General features: G+C 32.6%; 1 protein-coding gene across 1 annotated transcript in view; it reads left to right on the top strand.

The window, feature by feature from the left end:
* The window catches only part of LOC126774600 (regulating synaptic membrane exocytosis protein 1), a 50,627-nt gene that overhangs the window by 18,428 nt on the left and 16,467 nt on the right, over positions 1-15,732 (top strand). The window contains exon 3 of the mRNA XM_050496174.1: positions 14,762-14,870. Within this exon, the coding sequence (XP_050352131.1) occupies positions 14,762-14,870 (109 nt within the window). The remainder of the gene's footprint in view (positions 1-14,761; positions 14,871-15,732) is intronic.

Below are 15,732 nucleotides of genomic sequence, written 5' to 3'. Positions count from 1 at the left end.
TCAAAAGTAAATAAAATTTGGATTTTGTTGTTTGGAAAATTTGTATTTATCTTTTACATTATTTTGAAAACTAAAACAAACAAGTATTTATTTAATTACATATATTTTTAGATGTGCAACTAATATGACATTTACTGAACTTAGTTTCTATCAAAAGAATCACATAATTGTTCGTTTTTCCAGGGGTTTTATGAAAACTATACTTTATATTTCATTTAGTAAATATTTACAACACAATATAATTGTATAAATGCATGAGCCGGTACCACTAGGTTATTGCATTACATTGCCGTGCAACTATAAACGTAGCGACTTATTATCGATGAATTGGAACTATTCATTTTTTACTATTCACAAGAAGCGACAAATCTACCCGTCACAAGCAAATATTTTAAAATTTTCTACGTAAATTAATGGAACACATTTTGCAGTGTTTTCGTAAGAGCATATTTTTATCGTTAACTTTCATTAAAAACTTACTAAATAAGTATAAGTAATAAGTTTTAAAACTTAAAGGTGGAATATATATGCTCAATAGTCTAACCTGAGTAGATTAGAATAGATATTACCTCCGAAACACCTTTCTAAAGGACGCTATAAGATAATCTAAGTTTTTATCTTGCATTTTGAACGGATTTTATTTGTTTATAAAAACTTCAAAGATGATGTCTAAAAAATTCGATTCTTTTGAAAAATAAGACACAGACTTGAATATTTATCTTCTTTTTTTAAAAAGTTATTACCATCTTTCCGAGTAGTTGCGGAAAAATCGTACTAAAACACCCCCCAACTGAACTCGTTTGTATCATAACATAAGACTATTGGAATTTTAGTTAAGCGCAATTATTAACTAGACATATAAGGGTTGCAACAGCCCTTATGGTAGAGGCTGACTGTAAATGTCGGCCAATTCCTTCCCCTACATCTGAAACACTGTGCAGACTCCAACTAAATGGGATAAGGACAAGCTAAATGATGGCTGACTGAAATATATACAAATTTAAATATGATTTCATTATAATAAAAAGCTCTTTATATTAGGAAGTAATGATGTTAAGAGATTTTTTAAAACTAGTGGTCGCCCTTGGTCAAAATTTGACCGTAATTAATTGCTAATAAAATGAAGCGTTGACGTCATAGAAATATGATATATTGTTTGCAATTCCAATAGCTTACATTTCATTTTTATGTGAGTTACAAAATTCGACAACAATTAAGTGGTTATCTACTACATGGTATGACTTATATGACTTTATATTTTTTTCTGTGCAAACATTTAAATAAATAAATAATACAAAATATATGATTAATGAGGATCACTTGGACGAAATTTTTGTTGTTATTGTTAACATGTGTGCTACTGTTGACAGCAGCCGAGGTTGGCAGTATGAACTTAAACTATCAATGTTTTATTTTATTTATTATAATGTATGCTACAAACATATTTTAAAAACATTTTAGCCTTCTGTACTCCGTCTCCATATAAACTTTAACTATATATATATAATACAATATCAACAAATGTGAAAGACTGCTTTTTTTTTTCAGCCTTTTGCCATCCACTGCTGGACGAAAGCCTCTCCCATAGAACGCCAACCACCCCGATCTTGGGCAGTTGGCTTTAATATTCATTGTATAAAATAAATATTTCCTCTCGCCTCGATGTGTTTTACACACCCAGTTTGACCCTAAAAACCGATCACATAGTAAATATTTATTTTGAAAACACGAACACTTCAAAATTACTTTCATTTTCAGTAACTTTTAATTGCGTGAATAATTAAATTACGTTATTGAACTAAGCTAAAATTCGAAAACGATCTTAATAAACTGAGTCTGTAAATGAAATGTTTTAAAAAACTATTTGATTAAAACCAAACCAAACAAAACAAAGTTAAAACCAAATAAATTTTAATGAAATTGCTACGGCTCAGTGAAGTTATATCTTATATGATTACATGGTATAACAAATTACATATCCTATAAATGGAAATGTTCACGAGTGACATTCAAAAAATGGGTTTTTGTCCAAAGCCTATGAGAACGAAAAGATAAATATTACTCCCATTTTCTTCCATTTCATATTTCTATATATAATTTAGATGCTTATTAAATAACTGGAATAGAAAAACATACCTACAGGTATATATAACTAATAAAATTATTCCAACTAATAGAAACGCACAGATAACACATCATCAAATGATATTTGTTTAAATAAATAAAAAACTTTAACATTTTGATATTAACAATTGTACCAATATTTAACAATTGGTGAATTAAATTTATTGTTATATATGTATACATGCATGTATTGCATGCTATATATGTATAATATAAGACTGCCTTGTTAATCAAGTGGCAAGATATAAGGCCGCATATGCCGAGGTCCTGGGTTCAAGTTCAAGGTCGGGCCAATTAAAAGTTACAGGCTTTTTTGTCAACATTTCTCTGCAACAGCCTATGATTGAAAGATGGAACTGTGTATGCTTCCGTGCTCAGAAAGGATATCAAATAAGTAATACTAATTATAATAACAAATTCACAATAGCTAAGTAATAAGTAACACGTAGTAAGCCTTGATATTTTAATAAGAATTTTGTCCTACGTTTATAATTGTGATGAATTTAAATTTCAAAAGAATAAACGGTTGACTCCATTTAAGTTTTCGGTATATTTCAGTGAAATCAATTCTATCATATCATAACAATTGAGATTTAAATTTTATATTCCTCAGGACAATAAAGATTATCTTGATCGGAATAATGGTTGGGTGGAGTTGTGGAAACAGAAATATACAGCTTGTCTATGTTAAACCATTCTCTGTTTTTTTCTTTTATGTAAACAATGTCAATATTTCGGAACTAGACTCTTTTTAGCGGCTGAATTTAGTTTATTTGGTAATGTTGACTATTTACAATATAAGCAACATTTTAGTTAAAGTATGTACGTTTCGGGTTAACAGAAGTATATATAGAATTTATATTCCAAGTATTTGTAGTGTCACAGAAAAAATATTAATACAATAACGTACCGAAAGGACTCTAGGAAACCTTTTTTTTTTTTAATAGAATAGGAAGGTGGACGAGCATGTGGGCCACCTGATGGTAAGTGGTCACCAAACACCCTTAGACATTGGCATTGTAAGAAATGTCAACCATCGCTTATAGCCAATGCGCCACCAACCTTGGGAACTAAGATTTTATGTCCCTTGTGCCTGTAATTACACTGGCTCACTCACCCTTCAAACCGGAACACAACAATATCAAGTATTGCTGTTTTGCGGTAGAACATCTGATGAGTGGGTGGTACCTACCCAGACGGGCTTGCACAAAGCCCTACCACCAGTATACCTGATACTACACCCCCTCTTTAGTCTAGCGGCTAGCTCATAAGGGTACAGATCCCGAGACTATAGGTTCAAATCTGAATTCAACCCATTACCCGACCCATACGGCCGTTATTATTTCTGTTAAGAATTACTTAGCAGTTGAGAGTTCTAAAGAAAGCAGGTAAGCGTCTGATCTCAGTCCAGACGTGTAAGGTTGTTCCTGTGTTTACGCACATACTTGCGCAGTATAATGCCTTTTTCCAGTTGATCTCCATTGAGGATGGCCACCATGGCCAAACCACGTAAGAAACTTTTTCTTGATTTAATCTTCGTGATAAAACTTTTGGGATAAAACATGACCCTGAATAGCACCACCAATCCATCCAAATCAAATTCTTTTATGTTGTCATAAATATAAAAGATATTCAAAATAATAGATTCTTTTTTACGATTTTAATAATTCACAATTGATGAATATTTTTTAAGTTTGCGTAATAGATAATAATGTGATAGATCATATTTAAAAAAATACACACCATATTTGTGTATGTATACTTTCACATTAAAATCTCAATAGTCTCAATAGTAATACCAAGATGATTCCATCAATGAAAAAAACTATTCCTTTTTTTTTAAATAAAGTAATAGAATTTCATTCTAGTGAGTTTTTTTCAATATAGGAATATATATAAAACAAACATCTTCGTGAATGTTTCATTTCGAAAGTGAACGGTGTATTAAAATGCTGCTGCGGAATGTAATATAGTTTTTTTTTATATAGAATAGGAAGGCGGACGAGCATATGGTAACATGGCACCTGATGGTAAGTGGTCACCAACGCCCATAGACATTGGCATTGTAAGAAATGTTAACCATCGCTTACATCACCAATGTGCCACCAACCTTGGGAACTAAAATGTTATGTCCCTTGTGTCTGTAATTTCACTGGCTCATTCACCCTTTAAAACGGAACACAACAATACCAAGTACTGCTGTTTTGCGGTAGAATATCTGATTTGTGGGTGGTACCTACCCAGAAGTGCTTGCACAAAGCTCTACCACCAATAAAGTGTATCGTCAGCAGTATATTATAATATGTATTATATTGTTTGTACAAATATGGTGAAATATATGTCAGACAACTAACACGATTTCATATTGTTGATTGCAGTGTTTATTTCAAAATTGACTGCCTCGTTGGTCTAGTGGCTAGATGTGACAATTTGTTTTAGACAAAAAAGTATTAGAAAAAGAAAAATGACAAAAGAAAAAAGTCGCTAACGGTGGATTTATTGATATTTAATAGTCTGCCTTAAACAAAGAATAATTTAAATAAAAACGAATTTATTTATTATTTGCAAGACGACAAACTGATGTTAACAAAGGACAATAAACCGTTGAACAATAATTCACGGATGGTAGCTTGGGGAATCTTTTTGACGAAATAAATATTTTATATTTATGTATATTCAAATACATACCTATTATTATATTAATACCGATAGTTATTATAAAACTCAATATTATTAAACTAATTATATCGGCATCTAATTCCAATTTAAGAGGGATATAAGGTTTTATGTTTTCCATCGAACATCGGATTAAGATCTCGATCAATGTATAGTATGTGCTCCGAATGCGATCAAATTATACGTTCGGCCCCGTAGCCACATAGATGAGAGGCTCAGCGGATATACTTTCTGCTCAGCCCCACTATAAATATTTTTACTTTATAACTCGAACGTGCCTGTCAATAAGGACTTTTATGGAATATTGTAATGTGCTTTCTTATTCCTTTTAATTCAGTTCTAAGCTGTTACATTTTCGGTATAGTTTTGCACTTTAAGTACTATATTAGTACTTTTGTTATGTTTTACATTTAGGAATACAAATGCCCAAATTGTCGTGCCAATGTGTTTTATACTAAAATTATTCGAAAGGTATTAAAATCAAGTAATAAAATCCCTGCTTTGAATATTGTTTTCAGACTTACGTAACTTACTTAAATTATACATACATATATATAATAATAACATCAATTAATTTGGTGTTTCAATTATGTGAACATGAGGCGGAGCGAAACATCAGTCTACTCACAATTTTAATGGTAGCGTGATATGTGGGGGCGGAGCTGAAGCTGATCACGCGTGGGTGGACTGCTTACGTAACATTGATATTTTATTTTTATTATTAAATAATTAAACTTTTTTCGAAATAAATTATATTTATTTGTAACTTCTTATCTTTCGATTTATAAAACAAATTTAAATAGATTTGAGGTTTTCAACATAAAAATGATGTGACAAAATTAAAGCAGGAATAAGCTAGTGATCATTTTTTTCTCCTTTCATAAACAAAAGCTGGTGCTAAAATCAGTTAATCATAAAAGACGGTATTGCACTATAATTAGTGCTTTTATATATTGATCAGTGATAAATCATAATTATATGAATATAATAATTTACGTCTATAATTATGTATCATTATATTGTATTATAATGAGTAATAATTATAGCGTATGTTTAGGAATTACTCGTTAATATTTTATTGAAGTTTACCCACAGTTGTCATTTATCAATCCATGCAGTAAAATTGTAACGTATTTGTGATTTTTTATTTTTTCTAGGGCATATCGATCCCGTGACTTCCCCCGACAAGACGGAGTGGGTACCGCTGGTTTTTAGTGGGTATTCCGGCGCCTTTAGCGCCGGCGAGTCCCACATATCCCCCCCACCTCATGTGGGGGAAACATATAAATGTGTTTTCCAGCGAGAAAAAAAAGGCATATTGCTATCAATTAGGCCATAAAAAATATTGTGTTATATCGTACATGTAAGGAGAATACATAAAATGCATGTTAATGAATCAAATCGTTTCACTTAAACGATCTATTTTATTTTGAGAGAACAATTGCCTGAACAATATCTTTTTTTTAATTGCCGGGAAGGCAAATGTCACCTGTAGACTTCACCTGATGGTAAGTCGTAGTAGAGTCCAAACGCAACGACGGCCAGTAAAGTCAGGAAGAATGTGCTGCACTGACCGCCCCCGCCTTGCCGGCCCGCATGGTGCCTCGTTCGAAGGAAGAAATATTAAATTAAATTAGTTAAGAAGAGGTAATTCTATATTATAATTACTAGTTAGTTTTTTTTTGTACAATTATAATGTGACAGTCACTTTAACTTGCGAGAATGTCTCTCAGTAATATTTATGTTAATAATATAAACGTGGGAAGTCCGTGTGTTTGTAGTTTGTCGTTAAGTCACGTTCGTATAACTAGACGGATTCTAATGAATTTATATAACATAAAATATATTTTTAATTCATTTAATTCATATTTTGACGAGCTGGTTGGCGTGGTTGGTAGAACACTCGCCTTTTACGCCGAAGGTTGTGGGTTCGATTCCCACCCAGGACAGACATTTGTGTGCATGAACATGTATGTTTGTCCTGAGTCTGGGTGTAATTATCTATATAAGTATGTATTTACAAAAAAAAGTAGTATATGTAGTATATCAGTTGTCTGGTTTCCATAGCACAAGCTTTGTCCAAGCTTAATTTGGGATCAGATGGCCGTGTGTGAAAAATGTCCCAGGATATTATTATTATTATTATTAATTCATAAGTATAGCTTACTATGCTTTATTTTCCAATCTAGCAAGATGGTCGAATATCCTATTATACATTTGCATTTATAGACAAATATACTTAGTGATAGACCTGTGTGCAAGCCAATCTGGGTAGAACCCACCCATAGTTAATATACCTTTTAATGCCAATCTGCGAACCTAATACAATATAGAAAATATATAGTACTTATTTGAGCAAAGTGCTTATTTCCTTCAGTGTTCACGTAAATAAATCGGAAAGCATTTCGAAACATGATTTGTATCAAATGGGGAACATGCTTCATATTGATAGGGATTATAGTTTACATCGATTCAATAAAAATCTATTTGCTTTAGAGAAAGTACAATGTCACTGCCTTTTTGCATTCAAACTTTTAAATAAAATCAGGGACACTTAATCATTTGCTGTAACACTAAATAAAACTGTACATTACTATGAAAAGTAGTTGTAAATACGTAGACTGAAGTCATTTGTTGTTTCTAGTTGAATTGTTTATTAAAACGATCGATATTAACGAATGCTTTTATTTTGTTTTCTTGATGCGTAAAAGTATTTAATTTGCTTTTATAATATAAAAGCATGGACGTCAAACAGTCCAAGATACAGTCATCAGGCCATGATGTATATAGGCCCTTAGCAAATTTCGAAGTTCTGCCAATTGAAGTGCAGGGGTAGCAGCTAATTTTTTTTTGTTTGCTTTCACGTATTATTTAATTAATCAATGCAGGTCCGACATGTATACAATTCATAGACGTTGTTGTATAATTCAATAAAAAACTTAATGTAGAAATCCACCTGGAGGCATCCTTGTTGATAATATTGATAATAATATTTGTTTTTGGAAGAAGTTTTTAAACATTCAAAACACCTCAATAGACAAAACAGCGCTGCCCTCGTAGCAGACGCTATCCTTAAAGTTCCGTTTAGTGTAACATGGGCAAATCATATCAAAATTTTGCTCGTGACCGAAATCATAATATGTACATTAACCTTTTTTTATTAAATAGCTCACAGCTTACTCTTAACATTGGTTCGAATGGCTCATAGTGTTCCGATTCAGTCTTAAGCACTTATTGATTCTTTCAGTTCAGTTTAAACTATAAGATTTATCATTGAAACTACCAATTCTGCTTGCACAACGATTTTGATTCCTCTATTATCTACATTTAACCCGACATTTGTGTAAAGTAACTTTTTAGTATTGGTGACTAAAATTGCATGGTAATTTGGTAGTAATATATTCCTGGAAATCTGATTGTTACGGTTATTCTGAAAACGATGTTTGTGTACAAATGGGGACAATTTCCATGAAACGTTGCTATTTTTAACAAAAATGAAATATTCATTTTACAATAGTAATCATTTTAATGTTACGTTGTTACATTCATGTAGCTTAAATAAAAAATATCAAAATATGAACATTTTATATATACGTATAATACCTACGTAGGTACAAAGGACTCCATAACTACTCAAATATATACTTACAACTTAATACTTATACACACTTTATTATTAATTAGGTGAACTTTATTTATAATGCTTGAAAAAAACCCTTAATTCCAAAAGATAGATTTTTTTATATTGATAAAAATAGGTAAGGTAAAAGGTACTATAGACGACTTTTCGAAAGATTACTTATAAATAACTTAAGTTCGTTTATTTATTATATAAAACTTTATAATAAAATTTTACACCAAAAATAATTACTTATAAAGTGTAAATTATGTAAGCAAATTCAAATTCTGCAATTTAAAGTGAAGCCAAAAATTTATAAAATAATAACAAAATGTTTTTCTTAATATATAACGTTGGTTTGCTAATTAATAAAATAAAAATAAACATACACTACAAAATATTTTTTTGGTCTGTCTGAAGACAAATTGAATCTTATTATAGTTGTCAATGGAGGATAAGGGCGTGAAAAGAGGATTAAAGTGGATTTGAGGGGAAATGCGGTCCGCTTCAGATTTAGATTTATCCGTCTGTAGTTGCGACCAACCGCTCGAACTGCCTTAATGTGATTTCGGAAGGGTAACTTCGCAAGATGAAACGCTACGCGAAACAGTAAATCACTACAATTAGTTTTCCTCCGTTTTGCGCTCTTTGTTTGTAAGCTTGCGACCGCAACGTTTTTTCTGCTGAACGAAGTGCATAAAATCCAACTTTATTCAAGCATTATGTAAAGATTTATATAAATTGCGATATTTTACAGAGAATCCTTACAAAGTTTGTGCGATAAGTTTCCGGTTGTTGTCAATTTTTTTTGTTCCTTTAATTTACAGAGTTTTAGAAATTGCACAAACAAACAAAAAAGTAATAAGTAGAATAATAATAATATAATATAAGTAAAATCTTAGCTTAAAACTTAAACCAGAGTTGTTTTAAAATTTAAATTAAATAACTACATTATTAAGTCAATTTATTATTACAAAAAACATATAACATAACATAGGATTATCCTATCTTGTCATCTGATGGTGATGGTTTTTTTACATTATTGGAAAACAAATATTTTTAATAAAATGATAAATAGTATTAAATGATTGTCTCAACATTGTACATACAGATCTCGAATCTCCTTTGTCGACTGGGTAACTTAAAAATCAAAATGTAATGATCTCTTAAAAAATATTATCAAATGATTTCTCCATAACAATAGAATACTTACAAACTATTTGCCACTGGGTAAAGAGCAAAACTGATCGACTTTTCCCCTTTCTTCTACTTATATCGACTGTTGTGGCATAAAATATATGCTGTGAGAATGCTATTTATATAGTACTTAAAAACAACTTCTACCTTTCATACACTATATATTGAAATAATGTAAAAGAAATAAAAATGAGCAGTGACGTGTGTGTCAGTGACGTGTAATTACATTCTTTTGTTGTCTTTCGTCCACTTCTATCGAACAAAAGGCATTTGAACTCATAGCGTAGTTAGCCACTTTACGTGTCATGTACGTTGAAATGATTTAAATTGATATGGGTATAGAATTGTTATAATAAATAAAAACATAATCGCTCCAACCAGTTGCATATTGTGTTTTTGTAAATATTTTCCCAAATTGAAGAATGTCTTAGTACAGCGGGTGGTACTTAAATCATAAGTAACCTAAAAGATGTTTCTATATAAAAAGAATAAAACAAATAGAATAAAGTTTTTTTTATTCGACTATATAGTATTCGTAGTATATATTGCAAAACACAAATGTATGCCACTGTGTAATAATTTTTCTTTTTTGGACCTGGTTGATGTCGTCTACAACACAACCTACAAAAACAGATTCGAACTTAAATAACCGAAACAAGGCAATTATTCTTGAGTATACTTAATGAGCTTTTGATTATAAATCGCATCATCCATAATACCCAAATGTTGCCCATTAGGTCTTCACGTAGTTGTAGAATATTTATTACATTTATTTGAGCTCAACAGTGCGAGTTAAACACCGGGTAAGTTTTATATACAAATGACACAACAAGTATTTTTTAGTTAACAAATAAATCTATTTAGTCGATTGTAAGCTTAAAACTTGCTGTAGGGTGTGTGCGTCAATTTATTGATCGCTATAACATGGCTACAAATTGTAAACTTGCATAGTTACATTACTTAACAAGCAGAATCTTTGTTTCGAAAATAATTAAGAGTTGTAATGTAAATAGAAGGTTTAGGGCAACAAGTGGGTCATCCAGGGACAGCCGTGCCCTCACCTTGTCCCACGGCCCTTTCCTCACCCTTCGCACCGCGGGTCATGATCACCGATTGTTCGTGACCTACTTTATCTCAAAAATCTGATATATGCTAATACACGAAATAAATGTAAATTGTATGATACAAAATCACCTCCATTTCTAACATATTATTTAGGCAATTATTATATTTATCTCTGATATCAATAAAAATCAATATGGGTTTCGTTTTTTATATATTTTGTATATATGCAGTGTTTGTATCTGTTATTTAAAAAAATGTGATACGAAGCGTTTTTATTCTTAATTTCACTATACTTTTTAGTCCGTTCTCTTTTGTTTAGTTAAATAATATTTCTTTATTATTTTTATTTTTATTTTTTTTTTAATGTAAAGATAATGCCAACTTCGTTTTTAACAATACGATTTAGTTATCATATCATTAAACAGTAACAGCCTGTGAATGTCCCACTGCTGGGCTAAGGCCTCCGCACCTTTTTTTTTGAGGGGATAGTATAGTATATACAGCTGATGGCCCAATAGTTAGAACGTCTGAATCTTAACCGATGATCGTGGGTTCAAACCCGGGGTAACACCACTGAATTTTCATGTGCTTAATTTGTATTTATAGTTTATCTCGTACTTGACGGTGAAGAAAAACATCGTGAAAAAACCTGCATGTCTCTAATTTCAATGAAATTCTACCACATGTGTATTCCACCAACCCGCATTACCGCAGCGTGGTGGAATAAGCTCCAAACCTTTTCCTCAATATCATTAAATATCATTAAACATATTTAAAAAAATGTAAAAAAATAATTCTAACCTTTAGCTGAAGTATGTGATACGTATGGTTATGATTAAGAATGAGTTTTTTTTGCCCTTATCTGAATATGGATTTACTTATATAATTTCAAACCTTTGCGTTTTTTTAGAGGCCATGTACCTGTAATTACTTTACTGATCACTTTATCAGACATCATATATATCAAAACATTTATTTTCAATTGAATAAAGAGAATTGATGAATTCTAATTTTGATAGATATAAGTTATAAAGTAATATTGAAAAAAATATTTAAAGTGAAGCAAAAAATTATAACGTCATTTATTTTAAAAATCACATAACTTAATTCATCTAATAACGCTGCCATACCTCATAACTTATATGCTAACTAACCTGGAACTAGGTTCAAAGTGTAAACTGATAGTAACTCTAACTGGCTTGCGCGGATGGAAGTTTAGTCTCACGATGAATTTTAACATGATTGTGGAATCACCGAATCGGCGCCTCGTGTAGATTCTAGCATCCGCTGGGTCAGTACCTCGTGTAATCCTTGTTATGTAAACATTAATCCGTTGCTATGGAGTGTTAGAATTCCATAAGAATACGCAACTAAGATATTAAAGCAACAAAAACTAACAATTTCAATGACAAACAAATTTTGAAACAGCTTCAAGTGTAAATGTTGAGTAATAAGCACTTTTAATGTTTTCTGATATTTCTGCGCTTTGTATTCATATTGACTAAATGTTTGATAATTTATTATGTTACAGTAAAGTTTTAAAATCAAAATATTTACCAGTTTAAGCATCTAGTACATAGCATAAATATTTTAATAAAGTTCATGATTGTTCTCTTCTATGAAGACAACTTCTATAGAACTATTTTTAACAAGTTTGCAAAGATCTTTTGCATCAGGGAACGGTAACATAATTGCAACTGTAAACTTCGTTATCAATTTAACCTCAGGCAAAGCGCCCGAGACACGGACGTGGCTGCTTTACTCGCAAAATTCAATAATAACAGAATAGAGAGCTTCCGAGGTCAGTCGCGTCCTAGCTATCCCACACATACTCTCCAAAGGAGCCGGCGGCATTTGGCATACAACTGATCCAATATTTTGTCTATATATCAACAACGCTTATGCTATTACTCAAAACACATCACCTTTTCATCATATGGATCGATACGCTCCATTATTTCAAACCACTTACAGCTCCAATTAAAACTTCCACGAAATGTGACCTGGGCGCTTGTTTTATGCCGCTATCAAATGAGTCTCGCCTCTGACGTTGTAAAAGGTATCGAACGAAATTTTTAAGTTAGTCGGACCCCCTCCCGTTTTCCGTACTGTTACGATTGCCTCAATGTTAAAGCCTTCCTTCCTTTGCCTCTCTCGCCACGTGCCAGCTTTACAACGTCCGCTCTGAAGCTTTATACGAGCTTATTTATTGTTCCGTCCATCGGTGTTTCATTTCATAAAACTGAAAAAATATGAAATTCTGAAATTTAACCATCGCTTAATGTAAACATAATAAAACTAAAAGTACCTCAATGTATTAATTCAAATATCAAATATTAGGTCCTCACATATGAAATTGGCGTTTTGTACGGGAGGAATATAAAGTCAATTTTATTTTCGTAAAATATATTTAATTATTCAAAGTATGCACCGTTGTTATCATGCAATTTTGCCATCTCATTGATCCCTTTACTAAAAAAACCATAGGAGCGAGAATCAATAAACTCTTTGAAGGTGGTTTGGACTGCCGCATCGTAGTTGAATTTTTTTCCTTGTAAGAAGTTGTCCAAATTCCGGAAAAAGTGGTAATCTGTTGGAGCAAGGTCCAGGGAGTACGGTGGATGTCGCAGACATTCCAATTGTAGCTCATCTAACTTAGTGGTTGTTTGTTGTGCAGTGTGTGGTCTTGCGTTGTCGTGAAGCAGCAGTAGCCTAGAGCGATTGACCAATCTTCTCAGTTGTTTAGCAGCTAGTTCTTCCTTCATGGTTTGCAGTTGCTGACAAAAGATATCGGCCGTATACGTTTGGCCAGATTTTAGAAAGCTGTAGTGAACGACATCGGCGCTAGTCAACCAAACACTCACAAGTAACTTTTTTGAGTCAATTTTCGTTTAGTCTCCAGGGTTCAGCCATTGCGGAGAGCGCTTCCGATTATCATACAGTATCCACTTTTCATCACAAATAATGATTCGATTTAAAATCCCATCATTATTGTGTCGGTTGAGCAAAGTAACACAGCAGTCGACGAGTGTTTGCAAGCTCGATTCACTCAATTCATGAGGTACCCATCGTTCAGGTTTTTTTACTTTCCCTATTTGCTTCAAGTGGATTAATACAGTCTTATCACTTACCCCGAAGCCTGCAGCTATCTCTGAAGTGCTTTGTGATGGATCTGCTTCCATAAAACAAATGAATGACTGTTTTCAAAACTCAAATGAACCAGCTAAATGAATTTATAAATATGAATTTAGAATTCTTAACCAACCAAAGTGGTCAGTACGACAAAACGCTAATTTCATATGTAAGGACCTAATAATAATGAAGTTTAAAGTTTCTAAATGACCTGCCGCTTAACTAAGGCAGGAAGCCTTATTGCGTTTCTGTATCGAAATTGAGTACATTTTAATCGATTGCTACTGATTATGTTTATGTGCTGGTTTGAAATTTTCGCACATTTTTTTAATTGTCGATACGATTCAATGAGCAATCACGTTTTTTAACATGTGAACTAGTCTAAAGATAAATAAGGCAAATATTTAGATTTTATAACTTATAAGTATTTAAAATAAGCATCGTTTCAATTGCTACATTAAATTATCTTGTTTACAATTAATATCTATATAATGTTAAAATACCTATTTAGTGTTTTATATAATTTGGGTTTTGTTAGAAATTGTTCTTACTGTTAAACTGAAACAGAATTAGAGAAAGATGAGTTACTTTTCAGAGAAAACCAATAAAACTCACGACAGAATTCGGAGACGACAATATTGATTTCCCCTCGCTTCATGTATTCCGTTCTCCATCTGTTGCTCTCCATGAAATTTACGACACTATTACTGGCTCGTTATTTTTGTATGAGGAGTTTTATCGCTATACATCGTCACTAGTCCTGACATGAGTTTTTAGCGTGTTCTTTATTATTATTGCCTTTTCTAATTTGATTTTTAATGGAATTGCCATAATTGTCACATTTATCAGTTTATCGAGTTGAATTAATTATTGCTCATTTACTGAAAGTATTGATATATTAAACATTTTAAATTATCTTTGTATGTTATAATATATTTTATTTTTCAGATGGTGGCAACAGAAGATACGACAGTTCCGGGTCAAATAGAGTCACCCGGTACTTTCGGCAAACTGCGACAGACGTTATCGTCTTCACTCCTAACAGCACAAGACAAAGGTATGCTATATACAAATACTAATATTTTTATTTGCTCTATTAGTTGACCTGTAGACTGTGGTATGTAAAATTAAAACATATTTTCATAAAACATATAATACATTTCGTTTTTTCTTTAAAGAATTATCTAATTTTCAAAAGGTATATCAATAAAATAATTATAAAGTAATATTTTATTTTAATAACCAAAGGTATAACCGCCGTAGATAACATACATTGGATTAATTACAATTTATAAATGTCGGAGCTATGATGTAGAGTCAGTTTTCAAGTTATCTAGTAGTGTTAATAGCAGCCAAGTTTGTTAGTTAGTAATTTAAACGTAGTTGAAATATTATCCTGAGCTTATAGTAGGAGAGCTAGCATCTACCTTTTTTTCACGGAGTGGAAACCTATAGAAAGGTACCCGGCTCCCTTGGGGAGAACCGGATTATGTGAGATTCTTACCCACCAAAACAACTGCGATGGCCGTCCTCGGCACGGATCGGAGTGGCTGTGGTATCGTGTTGATGTAACGCATACGTAGCCCCTCACGTGCTGTACTCCTCTTGTGTTCATAAATCTCGCCCCCCAGACTCCTCGCTAGTACGTACGGCAGCGCGAGGCTATCTCGGCTGCCGTTCTCTTCAAATAGGGCATCTGAAATAGGACTCGTGAGGCCTTCACCTCACACATCCACGGCAACAGCCATATCTTTTAAGCCCCGGGCGTTGGGGCTGTGAGAGGGCTAAGACGACGTCGTCTCCGCCGAGCATTATTTCTGGCCTTTTCCCGTTCCCGCTCCCCAGTCTCCTTCTGGACCATGACGGTCTCACAGAAGGAAGCTACGGTCCTCTACGCCAATCCCCTGCGGACCATCGCC

Source organism: Nymphalis io, chromosome 16, assembly GCF_905147045.1.
Source record: "Nymphalis io chromosome 16, ilAglIoxx1.1, whole genome shotgun sequence".
In the NCBI taxonomy this organism is placed as follows: Eukaryota; Metazoa; Arthropoda; class Insecta; order Lepidoptera; family Nymphalidae; genus Nymphalis; species Nymphalis io.
This window is presented reverse-complemented; position numbering and strand designations above follow the sequence as displayed.